Genomic DNA, 16,977 nt, shown 5'->3' on the forward strand with positions numbered 1-16,977 from the left:
CCATTAGTTAAAAGGAAAAAAAGCCGTGATAGCCACTTCTGGTTGTGTTTCAGAGTGCAAAAGTGTTAAAGATCAACGAGGTGCACTCGTATATCAAAACGTAGCCATATGACTCGGGGGAAAGTTTCATTGAAATAACGGCAAGGTTTGAGTGATCACTAACGCGTTTGAAATGACCTCAAAGCAGTTCACTTTCCTACATACTCCAACTATGCATCTTCTATCTATATCTGTTTTCTGGAAACTAAAAGTCAAGCCGTACCATCAATTCTCCAACATTTCAGAAGGTTATTTTCAAAATCGAGAATGGGTCCTTTGCAAGTGAGTGACACATTAAAAGCAACACGAAATAAATTATGCGGAATAAGGATCTGTCATCCTTTCTTGCATATCATTATCGTTCATCACGCAACACACAACTCACTTTGTGTTTCTTCACTCGGCTCTTAATTTTTACCTTAACTATTTCTCTGCAGGTAACTTTGGTTTTATCAACTGAGTTGGTTATGTAATTTGGCCTCCGTAAAGAGTTTTAATACTGACATTTCGAGCGTTAGCCCTTAGTCAGAGCACTTTGTCAGAGCTCTTCGCTCTGACGAAGGCTAACGCACGTAACGTCATCACCTTTGAAACTCTTTACGATGGCCAGTTTACATTATCTCAGTTGATAAAACCAAAATTACCTTGTTACTCCTACCGACGCAGTACCACAGTTTCTTTAGAAACTTACCCTCCTTATTTCTTTGCAGTTCAAGAACGGCACAGTATATTCCATGAAGGTTGGAAGTTTCAAACTCGTAGTTGCCGAAAATCCAGCATCTGTGATGGAAGTGCTCGTCAAAAAATCTGCTGATTATGCTGGAAGACCTCCGTTTCACAGCTTTATGATTGACTCGCTTGGTAATTTGTTCTACTCACAGATAATTAAATCTGAAAATGTTTGAGATCAGTCACCCATGCTGATTTGTTTCCTTGTTTGTTTGTTTAGTTGTCACTGAGCTGTACTGATTAGTTTAGGAACCTAATCACTTCTTCTTGCGAGACTTCGCACACGATAGTTTAAACTCATAGAGGTTCATCTTTTGTTATTCAAGCATATTAATTTATGTTGCAGAACGATATCAATCAGAACCAGAGTTGCCTCTTGCTGATTCTTTAGTCATGCACTTATATCCTCTCTTACAAATTAACAAACACAAGATACATTCAAGCATTACAACATGGTGCAAAGCACCTTGTTGTGCTTGCTCAAATGATCAACACATGATCTTATTATTTATCTATTTAATTTCTTTAGCAGCGATGATACCAGTCTGCGTAAGCAGAGTTGCGAAGTCTGTTGATTCACCTGAAACTTGATACACTTAGGTGATACTTTGTTTTAATATTTTCTTTACGGCTTTGTGACTTTCTGCAGGTGGAAAGGATATTGCTTTTGGAAACTATGGTCCAGCCTGGAGATATCATCGTAAGCTCCTTATTACTGCTATCAGGCAGCACATGTCTGATCAAAAATTGTTAGAAAAAGCGATCTCTGAGTAGGTAATGAGGCTGATGCTGTACTTTGATGATGGAAGTGATTTTAACCCAGGAAAAATTTTAATAGACAGCGTCGCTAATGTGATTTGTCGAATCACATTTGGAAAGCACTTTGACTCGTTCCAGCCAGATTTTGAGGAACTCTTGCAGTTGAATAACAAGGTATTTACAGACACTGAAACGATCACACAACTTTTGGTCTTAGACTTCTTTCCAATCAGCCAAGTACTTCCCATTTCGTGCCTATAAATTAGAGAAAAGAATTATGGACCGTATTTTTGAAATTCTTCGGCATCAGTTGAACTTACAGAAGAATGGATTTGACCCAATGACAGAGATCAAATGTTTCATTGCAAGTCTTCTTAAAGAGAGGAGTGCAACTGAGGATTAAGTATGAATGAATAAAGGCTGATAGTTTCGAAAGAAACTGTTTGGGGCTGCGACGGTGGGAGTAACGAAATAATTTGGATATATCAACAAAGTTGAAATGGTAAATTGGCCACCGTAACGATTACAAAAGCTGACGTTTCGAGCGTTAGCCCTTTGTCGGAACGAGGATTAAGTAGATGCGGAGGAAAGAGCATCTATTTTGTCAGACGACTATATGATCAATTCTGTGGGAGACATGTTTGGTGCTGGTTACGAGACCATTGGTCAGTACTACCTTACACTGGGCCATTGCATACCTCGTCCATTATCCTGAATGTCAAAGAGATATACAGAGCCAGCCCGACGACGCAATCGGAGGAGATCGCATGCCAGGTCTGGATGATCGTCCAAAACTTCCACTTTAGCTGGCCACAGTCATGGAATCATTACGCCTGGGAAATACTGCCGAGACAGCTCTTCCACATTACATTCTGAACGATACAACATTGGCCGGTTACCGCGTTCCAAAGGATACTGTTGTGATAGCCAATCTATCTGTCGTTCATCTCGATCCAAATCTTTGGGAGAACCAAACTCCTTTAATCCTCGTCACCACATTGACTCCGATGGCCAAATTATCACCAACTCTGGCAATTTTCTTCCCTTCTCAGCTGGACGCCGGGTTTGTGCTGGAGAGGCCTTGGCAAAGGTGAGACTGACCTCCAACGTATTTTATGCATCACTTGGATGGCTTGTTTTCTTTTTTAATTGTAATTCCACCCAAAGTGTTTGCACAACGCAAATTTGTTCAAGAAAGATGTTTGTTGCATAACATCCTAATGGAATCTTGCAAAGCCACCGACTAATATGTGTTACCGTCTCTGGAAGTAGCTCTGATGATTAAAGCCTATTATCATGAGGGCTATTAGGTTAGAGAGTGCTTGAATCAAATCGCGATCGTGGTTGCGTTCAGCCTCTATTTCATCTTCCAGTATGCCTCCCTAAAGTTAAGTAACAATCAAAGAAATGTACTTAAACCATTCGGATTAAAGAAACATTGCTTTTGAGACCCAATTCACAGTCCTCTGAATCCTTTGTTAATTTGGCCTGAGAACCCTATATCCTATTAAAACGCGATTAGTTTCTTGCAAGACTTATTTTATTGTGAACATAGTCATGGACTCACAGAATGGATGAGGCTTATTTGATCAAATCTTTAATTATTCCACAAACTTTGCTCTACATACACTTATCTTAAGCCTTTCTTTTCGGGAAACAAATGATATATTTTCTTTTTCCTGTTGTTGTTGTTTCAGAAACATTTACAAGGCTTTTTGTATTTTTCTTTTTTTTCTTTCAAGGCGGAGCTGTTCTTGTTCTTGTCCTGTATGCTGCATAGATTTACATTTCTGCCATCAGAAGATGGCAATCTCCCGGATCTAAAAGGAAAAAGTGGATTCACTCGCTATCCAGCTGCTTACAAAATTAGGGTCGTCAAACGCCAGTAATGCATTAAGGGTGAAGTACTTATACGCTTTTGAATGGTCTTTTACAATGAAGCCTATGATTCTTTATTTTAAAAAAAAATTATAAATAAATAATAAATCACCTAGCAGTGAACTTCCACTGGGTGGCTCTTCTTGTCCACCGTTCCAGATCGAATTGGAATTTGGAATGTTGGTTTTTGCGGAGGGAGAAAAACCGGAGGACCCGGAGAAAGTCTTCTGAAAGAGAGGATTGCTGCCGAGAATGAGGTTGACCCGGTGGAGAGAGCATCCATACGTACTATCAGACGACTACATAATCAACAGCATGGGAGATATGTTTCGTGCAGGTTCTGACCCTGTCACTGCTGCCTTACGCTGGGTCATTGCATATCTTGTCTGCCATCCTGAGTATCAAAGGGATATAAAGGACGACGTTGTCGGAAGAGATCGCATGCCGGATCTGAATGACCGCCCAAAACTTCCTCTAATGCTGGCCACCATCATGGAATCCTTACGCCTAGGAAATGTTGTTCCTACAGCTCTTCCACATTTTACTCTCAACAATACTACATTGGCCGGTTACCCCGTTCCGAAGGATACTGCGGGGATAACGGCCGTTCATGTTGACCCTAACCTTTGGGAGAACCCAGACTCCTTCGACCCTCGTCGCCATATTGGCCCCAATGGCCAAATTATCACCAACTCTGGGAATTTTCTTCCCTTCTCAGCTGGACGCCGGGTTTGTGCCGGCGAGGCCTTGGCAAAGGTAAGACTTACTATTCCCTTTATATCAGTTCTAATCACAATTTCGCCGACAACACTTGCACAAGAAAAATTAATCCATGCCAAGATAGATTTTATATGGTATTTTCTCTCTTCTTATCAACTGCTAGAGCTTCTCCTAACTTCAGCAATATTTGAATAAATGTGTCTCGAGGATTGTTTGAGCCGGTGGGATGATTTAAATACCCTTTTTAAAAACGCTCTTCTTGAGTCCAATTCAAAGACTTCAAGCTCCCCTTTGCTTAATCTGGCATGAGTATCCTTTGCAGTTTTTGGAATTACCCGATACTTCAAAAATATGCTCAAGGTTAGTGGTCTCAATTCCTAATATCCTCAGTGAAACTCCTACATTTATAAAAGATGTTTTTGTACTGTTTCCGTTGCCTAAAAGGTGGAGCTGTTTCTGTTCTTGTCATGGATGCTGCACAAGTTTACATTTCTACCACCGGCGGATGGTAGCCTACCGGATCTAAAGGGGAAAACGGGTTTCTCTCGTTACCCAGCTGATTACAGAATCAGGGTTGTAAAACGGCAGTTACTGCGAATGAGGTGAAGTATTTTTGAACTGTATTTGGGCTTAATACCCTCTGAGAGGCTGAAAAATACATCAAACTTTTAGAACTCTTTATCATCAGATTATTATCATTAATGCAAAGATCGAAGTCGAGTTATGTTGAGCATGGAATTTGTTAAAGGTCGTTGAACTACCTGATGTCTTGGAAATATAGATACAATTGTAAATAGTGCTTTTTTAGAGGGAAGTCCGATCTCGATCATTTTTCGATTTCACTTCCAAGGACTGGCTCCATGAAAGATAGCACTGAGAGTGGATTTTTTGAAATAACGATTTGTTGTTGCTTTGTGCTCACCTAATTAGGGCAGGTGATGAGGTTTACACCTAAAGACAAATTTCAAAATTGAAGCCTGAATAAAAAGCATTTTTCGACTGGAGTTGGAATAAAGTTCAATTTCTAATACTATATAGATATTGACCATGAGTTATGATGCCACACATTTTGGGGGTATGGGTTCGAAGTCTGGTCATCCTAGGGTCGTACATACTGAGTGTATCAACTGACAGCCATTATTACTCAGCGCACTCTTTCTGAAGCGTTACTTAGGGGGAGGGGGAAAGGGGGAGGAGGAGGAGGAGAGGGAGAACACGAGTAAGGAGTCCCAAATGGAAAATGCAATAATAGCATCCGTGGCGCTTTAGACGTTACGACTGTAGGTTTCCTAGTAACTCTGTTTCTGTTTAAACCAGATACAAATTTAATCTTTTAGATTTTGAACTCTCAGCACTATTAGGGGTAAATTGCCTTTCAACAAACTTATTCATCTCTAATTGAGTTAACTTCCCGAATGCCTATCAATTCCTTTTTTTAAAGTGAGATCATGTTGATAGATTCCTAAAGCGTTTAATTCGTGTGATCCTGACACTTTCTATAAATGAGTATAGTTCCTAACGTATGGAAAGAATACACGTGTTTATCGAAAAGGCATCCACACCGCTCAGGGATATATACGAATTTGCTACTTGCTTGTTTTTAAATTCTAAAGATGGACTTAATTATTCAAAAAAGGGCAATCAAATGCTATAAAATGTTTGTTTTTTCTACGCCGCCATTTTCAAAACAAGAGTGAGCAACCTGTCGCACACGCTAAACCACAGCGTGCAGTTAACAAACAGTTCTTATCGCAATGCGTTATTGTTTGAGTCAAGAATAGGTTTTAGAATTGTTTTCATCCGGCCGCTGAAAAAGAGAGGACTAAGAACTACTGATGTTGCAATTAAGCGGCCAGGTTGCTAGGGAGGATCCAAAATGGCGGCGTCCATGTTCGCATTTTTTAGCACAACTGAAGACGATTTGAAAAATGGTTAAATCAAACTGTCTCGATTCTAAAATTGCGGTCGGTTTCATAATTTCATATAAACACTTTTTAATGGAAGAAATAAAAACAATATATATGGTTTCTGGAGTATACTTTTCCTTTAACTTCTGTGAACCCTAAGGAGATGCTCGCAATCGTATGCTATTACCACAATAATACCCTTTAGGAAAATCGTGCACAGCCTTGTTTCTGAAGAACGGTATTGCAAATCAGGACTAATTTTTGTTACGAGCACTTCTACTTTCTGCCTATAATACCGTTCGCTTAAGATGACAAGCTCCTATTTCCGTTTTTTAACCCTTATATTGTAAGGCGCCGGAAAACGGGTGAAACCATCGACTCCTTTAAGGTCAGGAAGAACACCGTTTTCTTGGGGCAAGAAGGTAAACTTGTGCAACATCCAGGACAGGAAAAAGAACAACTCGACCTGCAAGAAAAGAAAGGCAAACATAATCACTTATTATTTGCATCATATTTGTTACATACAAGATGAATCCACATTATCACTCACGACGGGGAGTCAATTTTCCCCATCATAATTTGATAAAACGAATTACCTTTGCAAGTGCCTCGCCAGCACAAACCCGACGTCCAGCAGAAAAGGGTAGAAAGTTTCCAGAGTTGGTAATAACTTGGCCATCACCATCAATATGGCGGTGTGGGTTGAATTTGGTTGGATCCTCCCAGCAGCTTGGATCCATGTGAACGGCCATCAGATTGGGCACAACCACGGTATCTTTTGGAACACGGTACCCAGCAAGTGTGGTATCTTTCAGAGTGTAATGAGGAAGAGCTGTTTCAGCGACATTACCGAGGCGAAGTGTTTCCATGATTGTGGCCTGTACTAGCGGAAGGCTAGGGCGATCATCCAGACCTGGCATTCGGTCCCTTCCAACCTCTTCGTCCAACTGGTTCTGAATCTCTGTTTGACAGTCAGGATTGTGAACCAAGTAAGCGATGGCCCAACGAAGAGTAGTGCTGGTGGTCTCGTAACCAGCGCTGAACATGTCCTCCATGGTGTTAATTATATAGTCGTCGGACAAAATGGCTGCTTTCTCCTCAGTGCCGACTTCATTTTGGGCGACAAGTTTTTCCTTCAAAAGGCTACCAGTAAGGCTCTCGATCTCCGCTTCGGGGTCAAATGCTTTCTCTTGTTCCCTTAGCTGATTTCGTAGAATCTCAAACAATCGATCAGTCATTTCTTTCTCTGTTTGGTAGGCTTTGAAAGGGAGGTATTTGGCTATGGGAAAGTTATCTAACATTAACACTTGACTGTTCAATTCAGTGTCTGTAAAAGCTCTATTGTTTATTTCCAAGAGCTCCTGGAAATCTGGATGCGATGAATCAAAGAGCTTTCCAAACGTGATTCGACAGATGACGTTTGCAACGCTTTCCATCAACATCTGTGATGGATCAAAATCATTTCCCTTCTGGTCTTCAAAGTACTGCAGTAGCCTTTTTGCTTGCTCAGAGATTCTCTCTTCAACCAGCTTCTGATCGGAGATATACTTTCGCACCGCCGTCATAAAGAGTTTGCGATGAAACTTCCAAGCAGGACCATAATTCCCAAATGCGATATCCTTTCCGCCTAGAATGCAATACACGAAAATATATAACTTTCATCATGATGGATTGCAGTAGCTCTAATAGGCGTCAAGATACAGAATTTATAGTACGACAGAAAAACGATACGAATGTCCAAACTCAGCTCTTTCATTTATTTTAGAGAATGGTCGTTATCTATCGCCAGGGGGGTGGGGTGGAAGATTTTAGTTGTGTCATTATAACATTTACCTGATCTTCCCATAAGGCTCCGTATATAGGCGGATTCATGCTGACGTCATTGTTTACATTTTTGCTCATTTGCATACGGCTTTGCGTAAAGGAGGCATGTTAGATACAAATTGCCTTCAGGCAGCTAAAGAGCTAGAAAACCTTAGTACATGGTGAAATTTTTAGCTCTTTGGGTGTAATATTAAAGGAGAAATAGTCAATCAAAAACTGCAAGATTTCTGGGTGGCAAAAGCGCTAATGAGCTCATACATTCTATGTAAAAATTTTGAGTTTTTAAACCCGTGTAGCACAAAAAGTATTAAATGCATCAGGCTCGTATTAATTGGCCGAGTTAATCGTACTTTGACCTTTCGATATTCAGAACTGATTTATTTTTAGCTCCATCAGAAACTGAATTGCTTATGCTAATGAGGCAAATATTGTAAACAAGGATTCCCCTATATGATCCCCTTCCTCCCTCCCCCCCATAGATGATTAACTGCCAGACAGGTTTTTCTAATACCCCCTACTTTGGCAAGACATGTTATTCGGCATTGCAGTACATACCAAGAGTGGACATCATGAAGCTATGGAATGGAGGTCTTCCAGCATAATCAGCCGATTTCTTCACCAACACTTCTTTCACTGAGGCAGCATCTTCGGCAATGACGGTTTTAAAACTCCCCACCTTCAAGGAATACACGTTGCCATACCTCTTTTTCAAGCTTAGTGATAAAGAAAACAAAAGATAATAGTTTAAGTGTCCGTTATAAGGTATTACTTGCCTAAATTTATGTCAATTACTGATATCGTTACGTTTAGCCTCCTTCCCACAGTTTTCGGCCCCTCCTCGTAGTTCGATATTTGCATTAAAGATTATTGGACGCAGCATACACAAGAGAAAAAAGAATACCTTTGAAACAAATTATTTTGCGCCTGAAAAACACCAAAATATCATTTTTTCAGTTCTTGCTGTGACACTACAGAAGACGATCGATAAACATCTCGCAATCGTCCAGCAGCTTTTTATTCATATTTTAACATCTCACGATCATCTCGCTTTACAGAAACGCTCTTTTCAAATCTACATACGCAGCGTTATTTTATTTGTACAGGCACCTAAGCGTAACCCTTAAGCAAATCCGGAAATTCAGTCGTCCACGAAAAGCTGAGCTTTCCGAAAACGCGATCGTTATTGCAATTGCTAAAGTGTATTTTTAGCGGCGTAATTAAGCCCTACTATGTATAGGACCAAGGATGCAGTCAACCGTTTCAATCGCCAGTGTTTTGAATTGGCTTCATTTGCATAGTGAAATGCCATTTCCTAAACCACCTTGTGCAGTATAAAAGACGCCTCGATAAGAAAATTATTTTGTCTTATAGTTATACTTTATGATTCGGCCTCTCTTGTCCTACGGAAAGATTATTCAATTTTCTGCAACGCACAGTGCTGAGGCGAAGAAACATAACATGCAAATTTGGTTTGTTTGTTTAGCACCCTTCGGCGAGGTATATGAAAGTGCAGCGAAATAGGAATTTTGTATTATATCAATATAGCCACGATTTCACGAGAATGCGATACAGTGAATCGTCGCTCTCAGATAAAATCACTAGCAAAAATTATTCACAAGATCGAATTCTGAGCAAATAACGAGAAAATATAAACATAGAGTGGTTCTTGGTGCAAACAAACCTTCGAGTAGAGTCGCGAAGGCTCTGTCCGTCATCAAAGCTCAAAAGATTTCCCACAAAAGGCAAAGATGTCAGACGAGGTCCTGGTGGCATGTTCCTGAACTGATACAGTTCAACCAGTTGATTGAGAATCAATAAAAAAACAATAGCCAAGAAAATATTGCCGAAAGTAAAGCACTCTGAAACTGCAAGCTCCATCTTGGATACCTAAGTTTGCCACTGACGTCACGGGATAATAGTGCAAAAGATGTGAGGATGGCGTGATTGTCAATTGTGAGGAAAATAAGTATCCAGTCTGTTTGTCACTAAATTCTGCGTTAATTTAGTGTTTGCGAATTTAATGTACAGATATTTCGAGAATACATTTGAAAGGAAGCCGTTTCGAAAACGAGGGCTCTTTTTCAAGGGAAGAGGAAAAATATTAAAATAACGCTTGAGCTCTTGCTGGCTTGCATCTATTGTGCACTATATGTCCATATTCAAATAAAACTGCGTAAATAGATGGACTGAAGCATCGTTTTTAAACGCAAAATAGGAGAACAGAAGAAGCATTTGCATTCATTCCAGACAGCTGCTTTAAACTGACTCATTTACTTGGATGATATGATCTCAGCAGTGTGAAGTTTGAACAATGAATGTCATTGCAAAACGCTCAGTTAAGTGCGAGAACACGGCAAAGTACCGAAGACACATGAATACACTTACGCTCAAGTAAATGTTATGGTCTCATAACACGGCCCCGGATTAGGGGTTAACCTAGGTGAATCACCGTGAAGGGTTACCTTTGGCGTTTGTGTGAAGAAGTCAAGCAAGCCGGTCAGGTACAGGTCTCCTAAACGGGTCTCGCAGGCTTTCTAGATGGGTCGTACGCTTTCAACCCAGAGTACAAACAACTAAAGCAAAATGATATGTGAATTTCCTACAACTGTAGAAGGAAGACCAAAGAGCATTTGAGCATTTTACTGAAAAACATTAGATTCGTTTCCTTTATTTTCGATTATTTGGTAGATAATAAGACCCCGTAGGACAAAATGTAAACAAAACGCTGATCGATCGTACTCTTTCAAATAAGTCCTGAGCCCGTACATCTTAGTGAGGGTTTTTCTGACAACTAGCTATCACTGACGTTTTACAGCTCTGATCTGGTAAGGTGCAGGAAACCGGGTAAACCTGTTAACTCCTTTGATATCGGGAAGAACACCATCCTCTTGCGGTAAAAATGTGAACTTGTGCAACATCCAGGACAGGAAAATGAACAACTCGACCTGTAAGATAAAAGCGAAAAAAAAAGTATCTGGGTGTAGACTTCTAAGCTGCTTTGTCTACGTACAACTTGAACTAACTATATAACTCTGGAGCAAGGTATCCTACCATTACAGAGTAGCTATTATTAATAATGTCATTATAATTATTATCATTACTGTTATTATTGCTATTATTAATATTATTATTATTGATGACTAAGATTTACAGATCGAAAATATCAGAGCTTGCTCGAATTATCTTTGATTTTAAGAATTCGAGATTCTTTTTTAAACTTGTCTCTTTTCATACCAGAGACGGATAATTTTCGCCACAGGCGATTGTATTTTTTATGATTTATATGATTCTTAATGTTTTATAGTGCTTAATTCTTACTTCAAAGTTTTTCTGTAAATTCTAAACATATTTTCAAATTTAATTAAATTATCATTATTAAAAATTATTATGGCAGTAAAAACTTCTGGATACCCAGATATCCTAAACAATGATTGGGCGGCAAGCCGTAACTAATCAATGCAACGACCAAAGTCCTAACAATTAAAATTCTTATAGGAATTCCTAATTATGGAACCCTAATAAGGAAATTTATTATTATTATTATTATTATTAGCATTATTATTATTAGCATTATTATAATTATTAGCATTATTATTATTATTATTAGCATTTTTATAATTATTAGCATTACTATTATTATTAGCATTATTATTATTATTATTAGCATTATTATAATTATTATTATTAGCATTATTATTATTATTAGCATTATTATTGTTAGCATTATTATTATTATTAGCATTATTATTATTATTAGCATTATTATTATTATTAGCATTATTATTAGCATTATTATTATTATTAGCATTATTATTATTATTAGCATTATTATTATTAGCATTATTATTTTTATTATTATTAGCATTATTATTATTATTAGCATTACTATTATTATTAGCATTATTATCATTATTATTAGCATTATTATTATTGTATCAGTCGAATGATAAAACCCCTTAACACTTCAGCCAATCAGTTTTAGAAAAAAATGCCTGATTCGGAGCAAATGATGATTGATACCTTTGCAAGTGCCTCGCCAGCACAGACTCGGCGTCCAGCGGAAAAGGGAAGAAAGTTTCCAGAGTTGGTAATAAGTTGGCCATCAGCATCAATATGGCGGCGAGGGTCGAATGCGGTTGGATTTTCCCAGCAGCTCGGATCCATGTGAACAGCCATTAAGTTAGCAACAACTACAGTATCCTTCGGAACACGGTAACCAGAAAGAGTGGTGTCCTTCAACGTATAGTGAGGAAGAGCAGCTTCGACGACATTCCCGAGGCGCAGTGATTCCATGATTGTGGCCTGTACCAGTGGAAGATTTGAGCGATCATCCAGGCCTGGCATCCGGTCCCTTCCAACCACCTCATCGAGCTGACATTGTATCTCCCTTTGGCATTCAGGATGGTGGACAAGGTATGCAATGGCCCAGCGAAGGGTTGTGCTTGTGGTCTCGTAACCAGCGCTGAACATATCCTCCAAAGTGTTAATTATGTAGTCATCTGACAAAATGGACGCTTTCTCTTCAGCACCTACTTCATTCTCGGCGGCAATCCTCTCCTTTAAAAGACTACCAGTGAGGCTCTCAACCGCCGCTTTTGGATCGAATGCAGCTTCCTGCTCCCTGAGCTGACTGCGCAGAATTTCAAAGATTCGATCGAAAATCTTCTGCATTTTTCGGTAGGCTTTGAATGGAAAGTATTTGGCTATAGGGAATTGATCTAATGCAAAGACCTGAACATTCATTTCATCATCAGTAAAGACACTTATATTTAATTGCAGCAGTTCCTGAAAATCCGGATGGGACGAATCAAAGTACTCTCCAAATGCTATTCGACAAATAACATTTGCAACGCTCTCTGTCACAATTTGTGAGGGGTCAAAAGCACATCCTTCTTGATCTTCAACGTATCGAAGCAGCCTCGTTGCTTGCTCAAACATTCTGCGCTCAATCAGTTGCTGGTCCGCGATGTACCTTCGCACGGCTGTCATGAAGAGCTTGCGATGAAACTTCCAGGCAGGACCATAATTTCCGAATGCAATATCCTTCCCACCTGCAAAGTAAGTTGGCATTTATCCGTGATCAGGTGACTAAAAAAAGCAATTTCGCCTGAAGGTAAATCTCTACATCTCACATTAAAAGAAAAAGTGGATGGAAAATAATAAAAAGTCAGAGAAAATAACTAATTAGGCGTGTAATCGCGACACCGACTAGAGTCAAACCTTACTAAATTATAAGTAATTAGATAACTAACTATGCTTTGAGCTGGTGCAAACTTTTTTACGAAAAAATTCGATAATGCGTCACATCTTTCGTGTGCATGACGGTGATGTGGGTGAAAAGCCAATGTGAATTTTCAGTTTAAAGTTGAAAATTTCCTTGCATATATTGGGAGAAATTTCTTCAAAACTATTTACAGCGCAACCTCGATTTAACGAACCTCGACATAACGAAGTCCTCGGTACAACGTACGAAAGATACTTCAATTTCAGCCCGGCTAAAGTTACAGTAGAATGTATGCCACAGAAACTCTATACAACGAACCCTCGATATGACGAACCGATTTAATTACCCAGTCCCTTAGCACTTCGTTAAATCGAGGTAGGTTCCACTGTAGTTGATATTTTGTAGTTCTCTCAAATGTAACTGTACTCTGGGGATGTTTAAGAACCGCTATAAGAGAAACTGTCTCGTAGATGAAAACCTGTTCTCAGCACATACCAAGAGTAGTCATCTGAAAACTATGAAATGGAGGTCTCCCAGCATAATCGGCAGATTTATTCACGAGCATTTCCTTAACTGAAGCGGCGTCTTCAGCGATGATGGTTTTAAAACTTCCCATTTTCAATGAGTACAATTTTCCATATTTCTTCCTCAAGCTTTGTAATAAAGAAGAGAAAGCAAAGTACTGCATTAGTTTGTATTTAACCTGTTCCCTCAAAAGGACACAGTCAACCCGTAAGGCAAATCGCGTAGATACCATAAAAAATATAAAGTTTTATTGTTCTAGTTTGATTATTTTTCGTTGCTTTCATGATTTGTTTATTTCCTTTTAATTGTTCTAGTTAACGATTGGGCTTTGAGCGCGAGAATAATTTTTTTCCCGTGATAGCTGATAAGGGCGAAGTGACCTCTGTGTGACAAGATTGTTATTTGAAGGGTGATCTATAACCACTGCACAAGTCATACGTTTTTACACTCCTTTCTGCACCATTACTGATCCAAAAAATGGTGGCTAATTGTAAACTTATCACTTGCCTAGTAATTTTAATTCTATTTCGTGAGAAAATTATGAAGCCTCAAGTCGTCTTTAAAAAAATCAAGGTAATCAAACAGCCACCACTTTCACTTGCAAACATTATGAAAATTTTAACCACTCTTATCCTTGCAGTATCCTCTTTCTCATTCAGTTATTATTCATAAATGAAACGCTCTCCTTGGGTAGCCCTGGCGTTCAACCTCATTAACATCTCTATTTTCTTAGCGTCACGCAACTAAAAATATGATGATGGCTACTCCAATATTGCAATATTACAAGTATTTGTCTACTTTCCCGGCGCTATCAGCTTGCGTCAAACTACAAAATAGATGACCATTCGCTACCATTTGATAAATTCAAACGCTGATTACAGATAAGAGCACAAAAGGGAAGACTCTGCGGTCGACTTGACCGTGTTGAACTAGAAACTTGTGAATGGCAGAGCTAACAAACCTCCTTGTGACTTCGCCAAAGCTTTCTCCAGAATCAAAGCTTAACATATTACCGATAAAAGGCAAAGATGTCAAACGAGGTCCCGGCGGCATGTTCCTTAACTGATAGAGTTCAATCATTTGGTTGAGAATCAGGAAGAAAACTATGGCCAGGAAAACATTTCCAAACGTAATGCACTCCGATAACTCCATTTTAGATTATGCAAATACAAGCTCAAGAAACAGACGTCACCAATCCTTGGGTTTCACCCACGTGACCAATACCTTAGCAACGGTTAATATCCGCCATCTTGGTGTCCCTCGAGCGTAAACAAACCGTATCTAACGAAGAGTTCGTGTGAGAAAGAAGGGATGGTTTTATGCATTATTGTTGGCTGTTCGAGCAAAAGTGGAAAGCATAAAGACTAAGGATTTTTTCGTGTAATAATTTAATAATTTTATTATCTCTACAGCGCAAAATTCATTATATATATGATCTAATGCGCTATACCTAAGATCATCACAAATCAAGGGGAAGAACAGGAGGAACTAGACGTTGTTGTATGGTTCGAGGCTTGCGGCTGTTGTAGATCCTCGATTTTTTGGTCGAGCTTTTCTTTGAGCTTCTTAGCCGATGAGAAATCGATGTCTTTGGCCCTCGCATACGGCACTTCATTGACCTATGTCGGCAAAATCCATGAGCATTTTACCTGAGTGCAAATAAGCTTGGGGTGTCACGAAAACTCACACCCCGGAAACTCAGACCTCAGACCTCTGACCCCGAAAACTCAGACTCCTCGAAAATTCAAGAGATAAACTCGACTCATGATCACTCCTGGTAATCCCGCGTGTATTTTGACCTTTTGGGTCTTGATCCAACTGAAGCAGCAAAAGCAAGGCCGCAAGTTGCACGTTTCGCAAAATCGTCCGATGGTTGAGTATTAAAACATTTTAGAGTGACACAAGACTTCATTTAGCTTAGATTTACCTCCATTTTTCCCGTTAATTTTGAACTTTTCATTCACAGTTAACGGGATCAAATGCGCTCGCTCCAACATCAAAGTATTAAAATGTGGCGTGATTTTGACGAGCCGAAAGGGACGTTTGTTTACCTTTTTGTACTTCGTTGCACAGATCCTTGTTGTCGCTCTGTTAAAATTCTTAAATATTTCGCGATAATAATGGATACAAACAGAGACTCGGCCCACCAGTCCCAAAACGAAGACAATTTTGCGACCCTTGGGCTAGAGTTCTTAAATGAGGCAGAAAGAGAAAAACAACGCGAAAGAAGACTCGGCATCAGCGCCGTCACGATTCGCTTCACTGAAGAATCACTCTTGATATTGTTGTCCGTCTTTCGCGTCGGATTTGTTACATTGTTCCACCGGTTATATTATAAAAAAAATTGGTTCATGCTTTATGTTATGCACTATCGAATTATGGAGCACTTCGAAAGCTTGGAGAACACTTCGAGGGACCTGAGTTTTCGGTGTCTGAGTTTTCGTGACACCCAGCGAGCTTGCCATGAATTCTAGTAGTTGCCTCAAACATAAATAAAACACTTGCGATATGTGAGCATGACTCAGCCAGTCCAGCTTTGCATCCCAAGCAATGGGCTGACAAAATAGTCCCATCGTTTTCGGAAATGACCCAAATGTTCACTAAAGGATCATTCATATGCTGTGAATGCCAAACTCGTGCTCTCACGACATACTTGCCGGCGATTACTTTGCCTACAACTGAGGTTACAAATCCCGACACCATTTGATTAAACGCCTCTAGACTCTTGAACGCCTTGAACTGCTTCTTGGTGTAGAAGCTGGTCTCAAGAACGAGGTAACTCAGCAAGTCCGACGCTTCCACAGGAGGCAAGCATTTTGGACTGAACTTCTCGGCTGGTATGCTTGCAGGGTCAACCCCAATGACCGAGATCTTTTGCAAACATCTTTCCTTCCAACTCTCTAAGCTTTCGGCATACTCAGAGAGCACTGGGATACCTTAAGATGAATGCCGGATACTTTTATCGCTTTTTTCTGTCTGGATATTCATGTAGTTGGCGAAATAATACGGCGATAAGAGAGAGGGCTTCACTATAGAAATCGACTAATTATTGGTAAATTTGACACCCGAGGGACACCAACATGGTGGACACTAACTTCAGCAAAGCTTGTGACGTCACCTGAAACCCAACCATAAGGAAGAGTCACGCAACAGGGAAAACGCTGCATGATTCTTTGTTGATCAGCTCACAAATTTAGAATGTTGCATGACGGGGTATTCGCGACAAAACTCTTTCGCTATTTGTAAACTGGAGAGCATTTTTATGGACATATTTTCGAGATGGCGACCAGATATTTGCTACACTGTTGCTAGTCATTTGTGCACCAAAGTGCACAATAACTCTAGAAAGGAAACAGCTTGCATTTGATAGTA

The 16,977-nt window shown here is 39.6% G+C and overlaps 2 protein-coding genes and 2 pseudogenes across 4 annotated transcripts; 2 read left to right on the forward strand and 2 right to left on the reverse strand.

Annotated features, from left to right (window-relative positions):
• The first annotated feature begins 306 nt into the window (after positions 1 to 306).
• LOC111344130 (steroid 17-alpha-hydroxylase/17,20 lyase-like) lies at positions 307 to 3,510 on the forward strand (annotated as a pseudogene). The gene is made up of 5 exons (XR_015996818.1): positions 307 to 321; positions 750 to 900; positions 1,418 to 1,468; positions 2,106 to 2,617; positions 3,270 to 3,510. The product of XR_015996818.1 is annotated as a steroid 17-alpha-hydroxylase/17,20 lyase-like (transcript).
• Positions 3,511 to 3,657: 147 nt separating this feature from the next.
• On the forward strand, positions 3,658 to 4,731 carry LOC148739532 (steroid 17-alpha-hydroxylase/17,20 lyase pseudogene; annotated as a pseudogene). The gene is made up of 2 exons (XR_015996819.1): positions 3,658 to 4,161; positions 4,570 to 4,731. The product of XR_015996819.1 is annotated as a steroid 17-alpha-hydroxylase/17,20 lyase pseudogene (transcript).
• Positions 4,732 to 5,580: 849 nt separating this feature from the next.
• On the reverse strand, positions 5,581 to 9,773 carry LOC111344135 (steroid 17-alpha-hydroxylase/17,20 lyase). Its single transcript, XM_022951345.2, has 4 exons — positions 9,538 to 9,773; positions 8,412 to 8,569; positions 6,629 to 7,659; positions 5,581 to 6,498 (listed from the first exon to the last, which is right to left on the reverse strand). Exons 1-4 carry the CDS (start codon positions 9,732 to 9,734, stop codon positions 6,352 to 6,354), a joined length of 1,533 nt encoding a protein of 510 aa, XP_022807080.2. The 5' UTR covers positions 9,735 to 9,773; the 3' UTR covers positions 5,581 to 6,351.
• Positions 9,774 to 10,493: 720 nt separating this feature from the next.
• LOC111344136 (steroid 17-alpha-hydroxylase/17,20 lyase) lies at positions 10,494 to 15,060 on the reverse strand. Its single transcript, XM_022951346.2, has 4 exons — positions 14,567 to 15,060; positions 13,576 to 13,733; positions 11,877 to 12,907; positions 10,494 to 10,801 (listed from the first exon to the last, which is right to left on the reverse strand). Exons 1-4 carry the CDS (start codon positions 14,755 to 14,757, stop codon positions 10,655 to 10,657), a joined length of 1,527 nt encoding a protein of 508 aa, XP_022807081.2. The 5' UTR covers positions 14,758 to 15,060; the 3' UTR covers positions 10,494 to 10,654.
• Positions 15,061 to 16,977: the final 1,917 nt, after the last annotated feature.

The sequence above is a fragment of the Stylophora pistillata genome, chromosome 2 (genome assembly GCF_964205215.1).
Source record: "Stylophora pistillata chromosome 2, jaStyPist1.2, whole genome shotgun sequence".
Classification (NCBI taxonomy): domain Eukaryota; kingdom Metazoa; phylum Cnidaria; class Anthozoa; order Scleractinia; family Pocilloporidae; genus Stylophora; species Stylophora pistillata.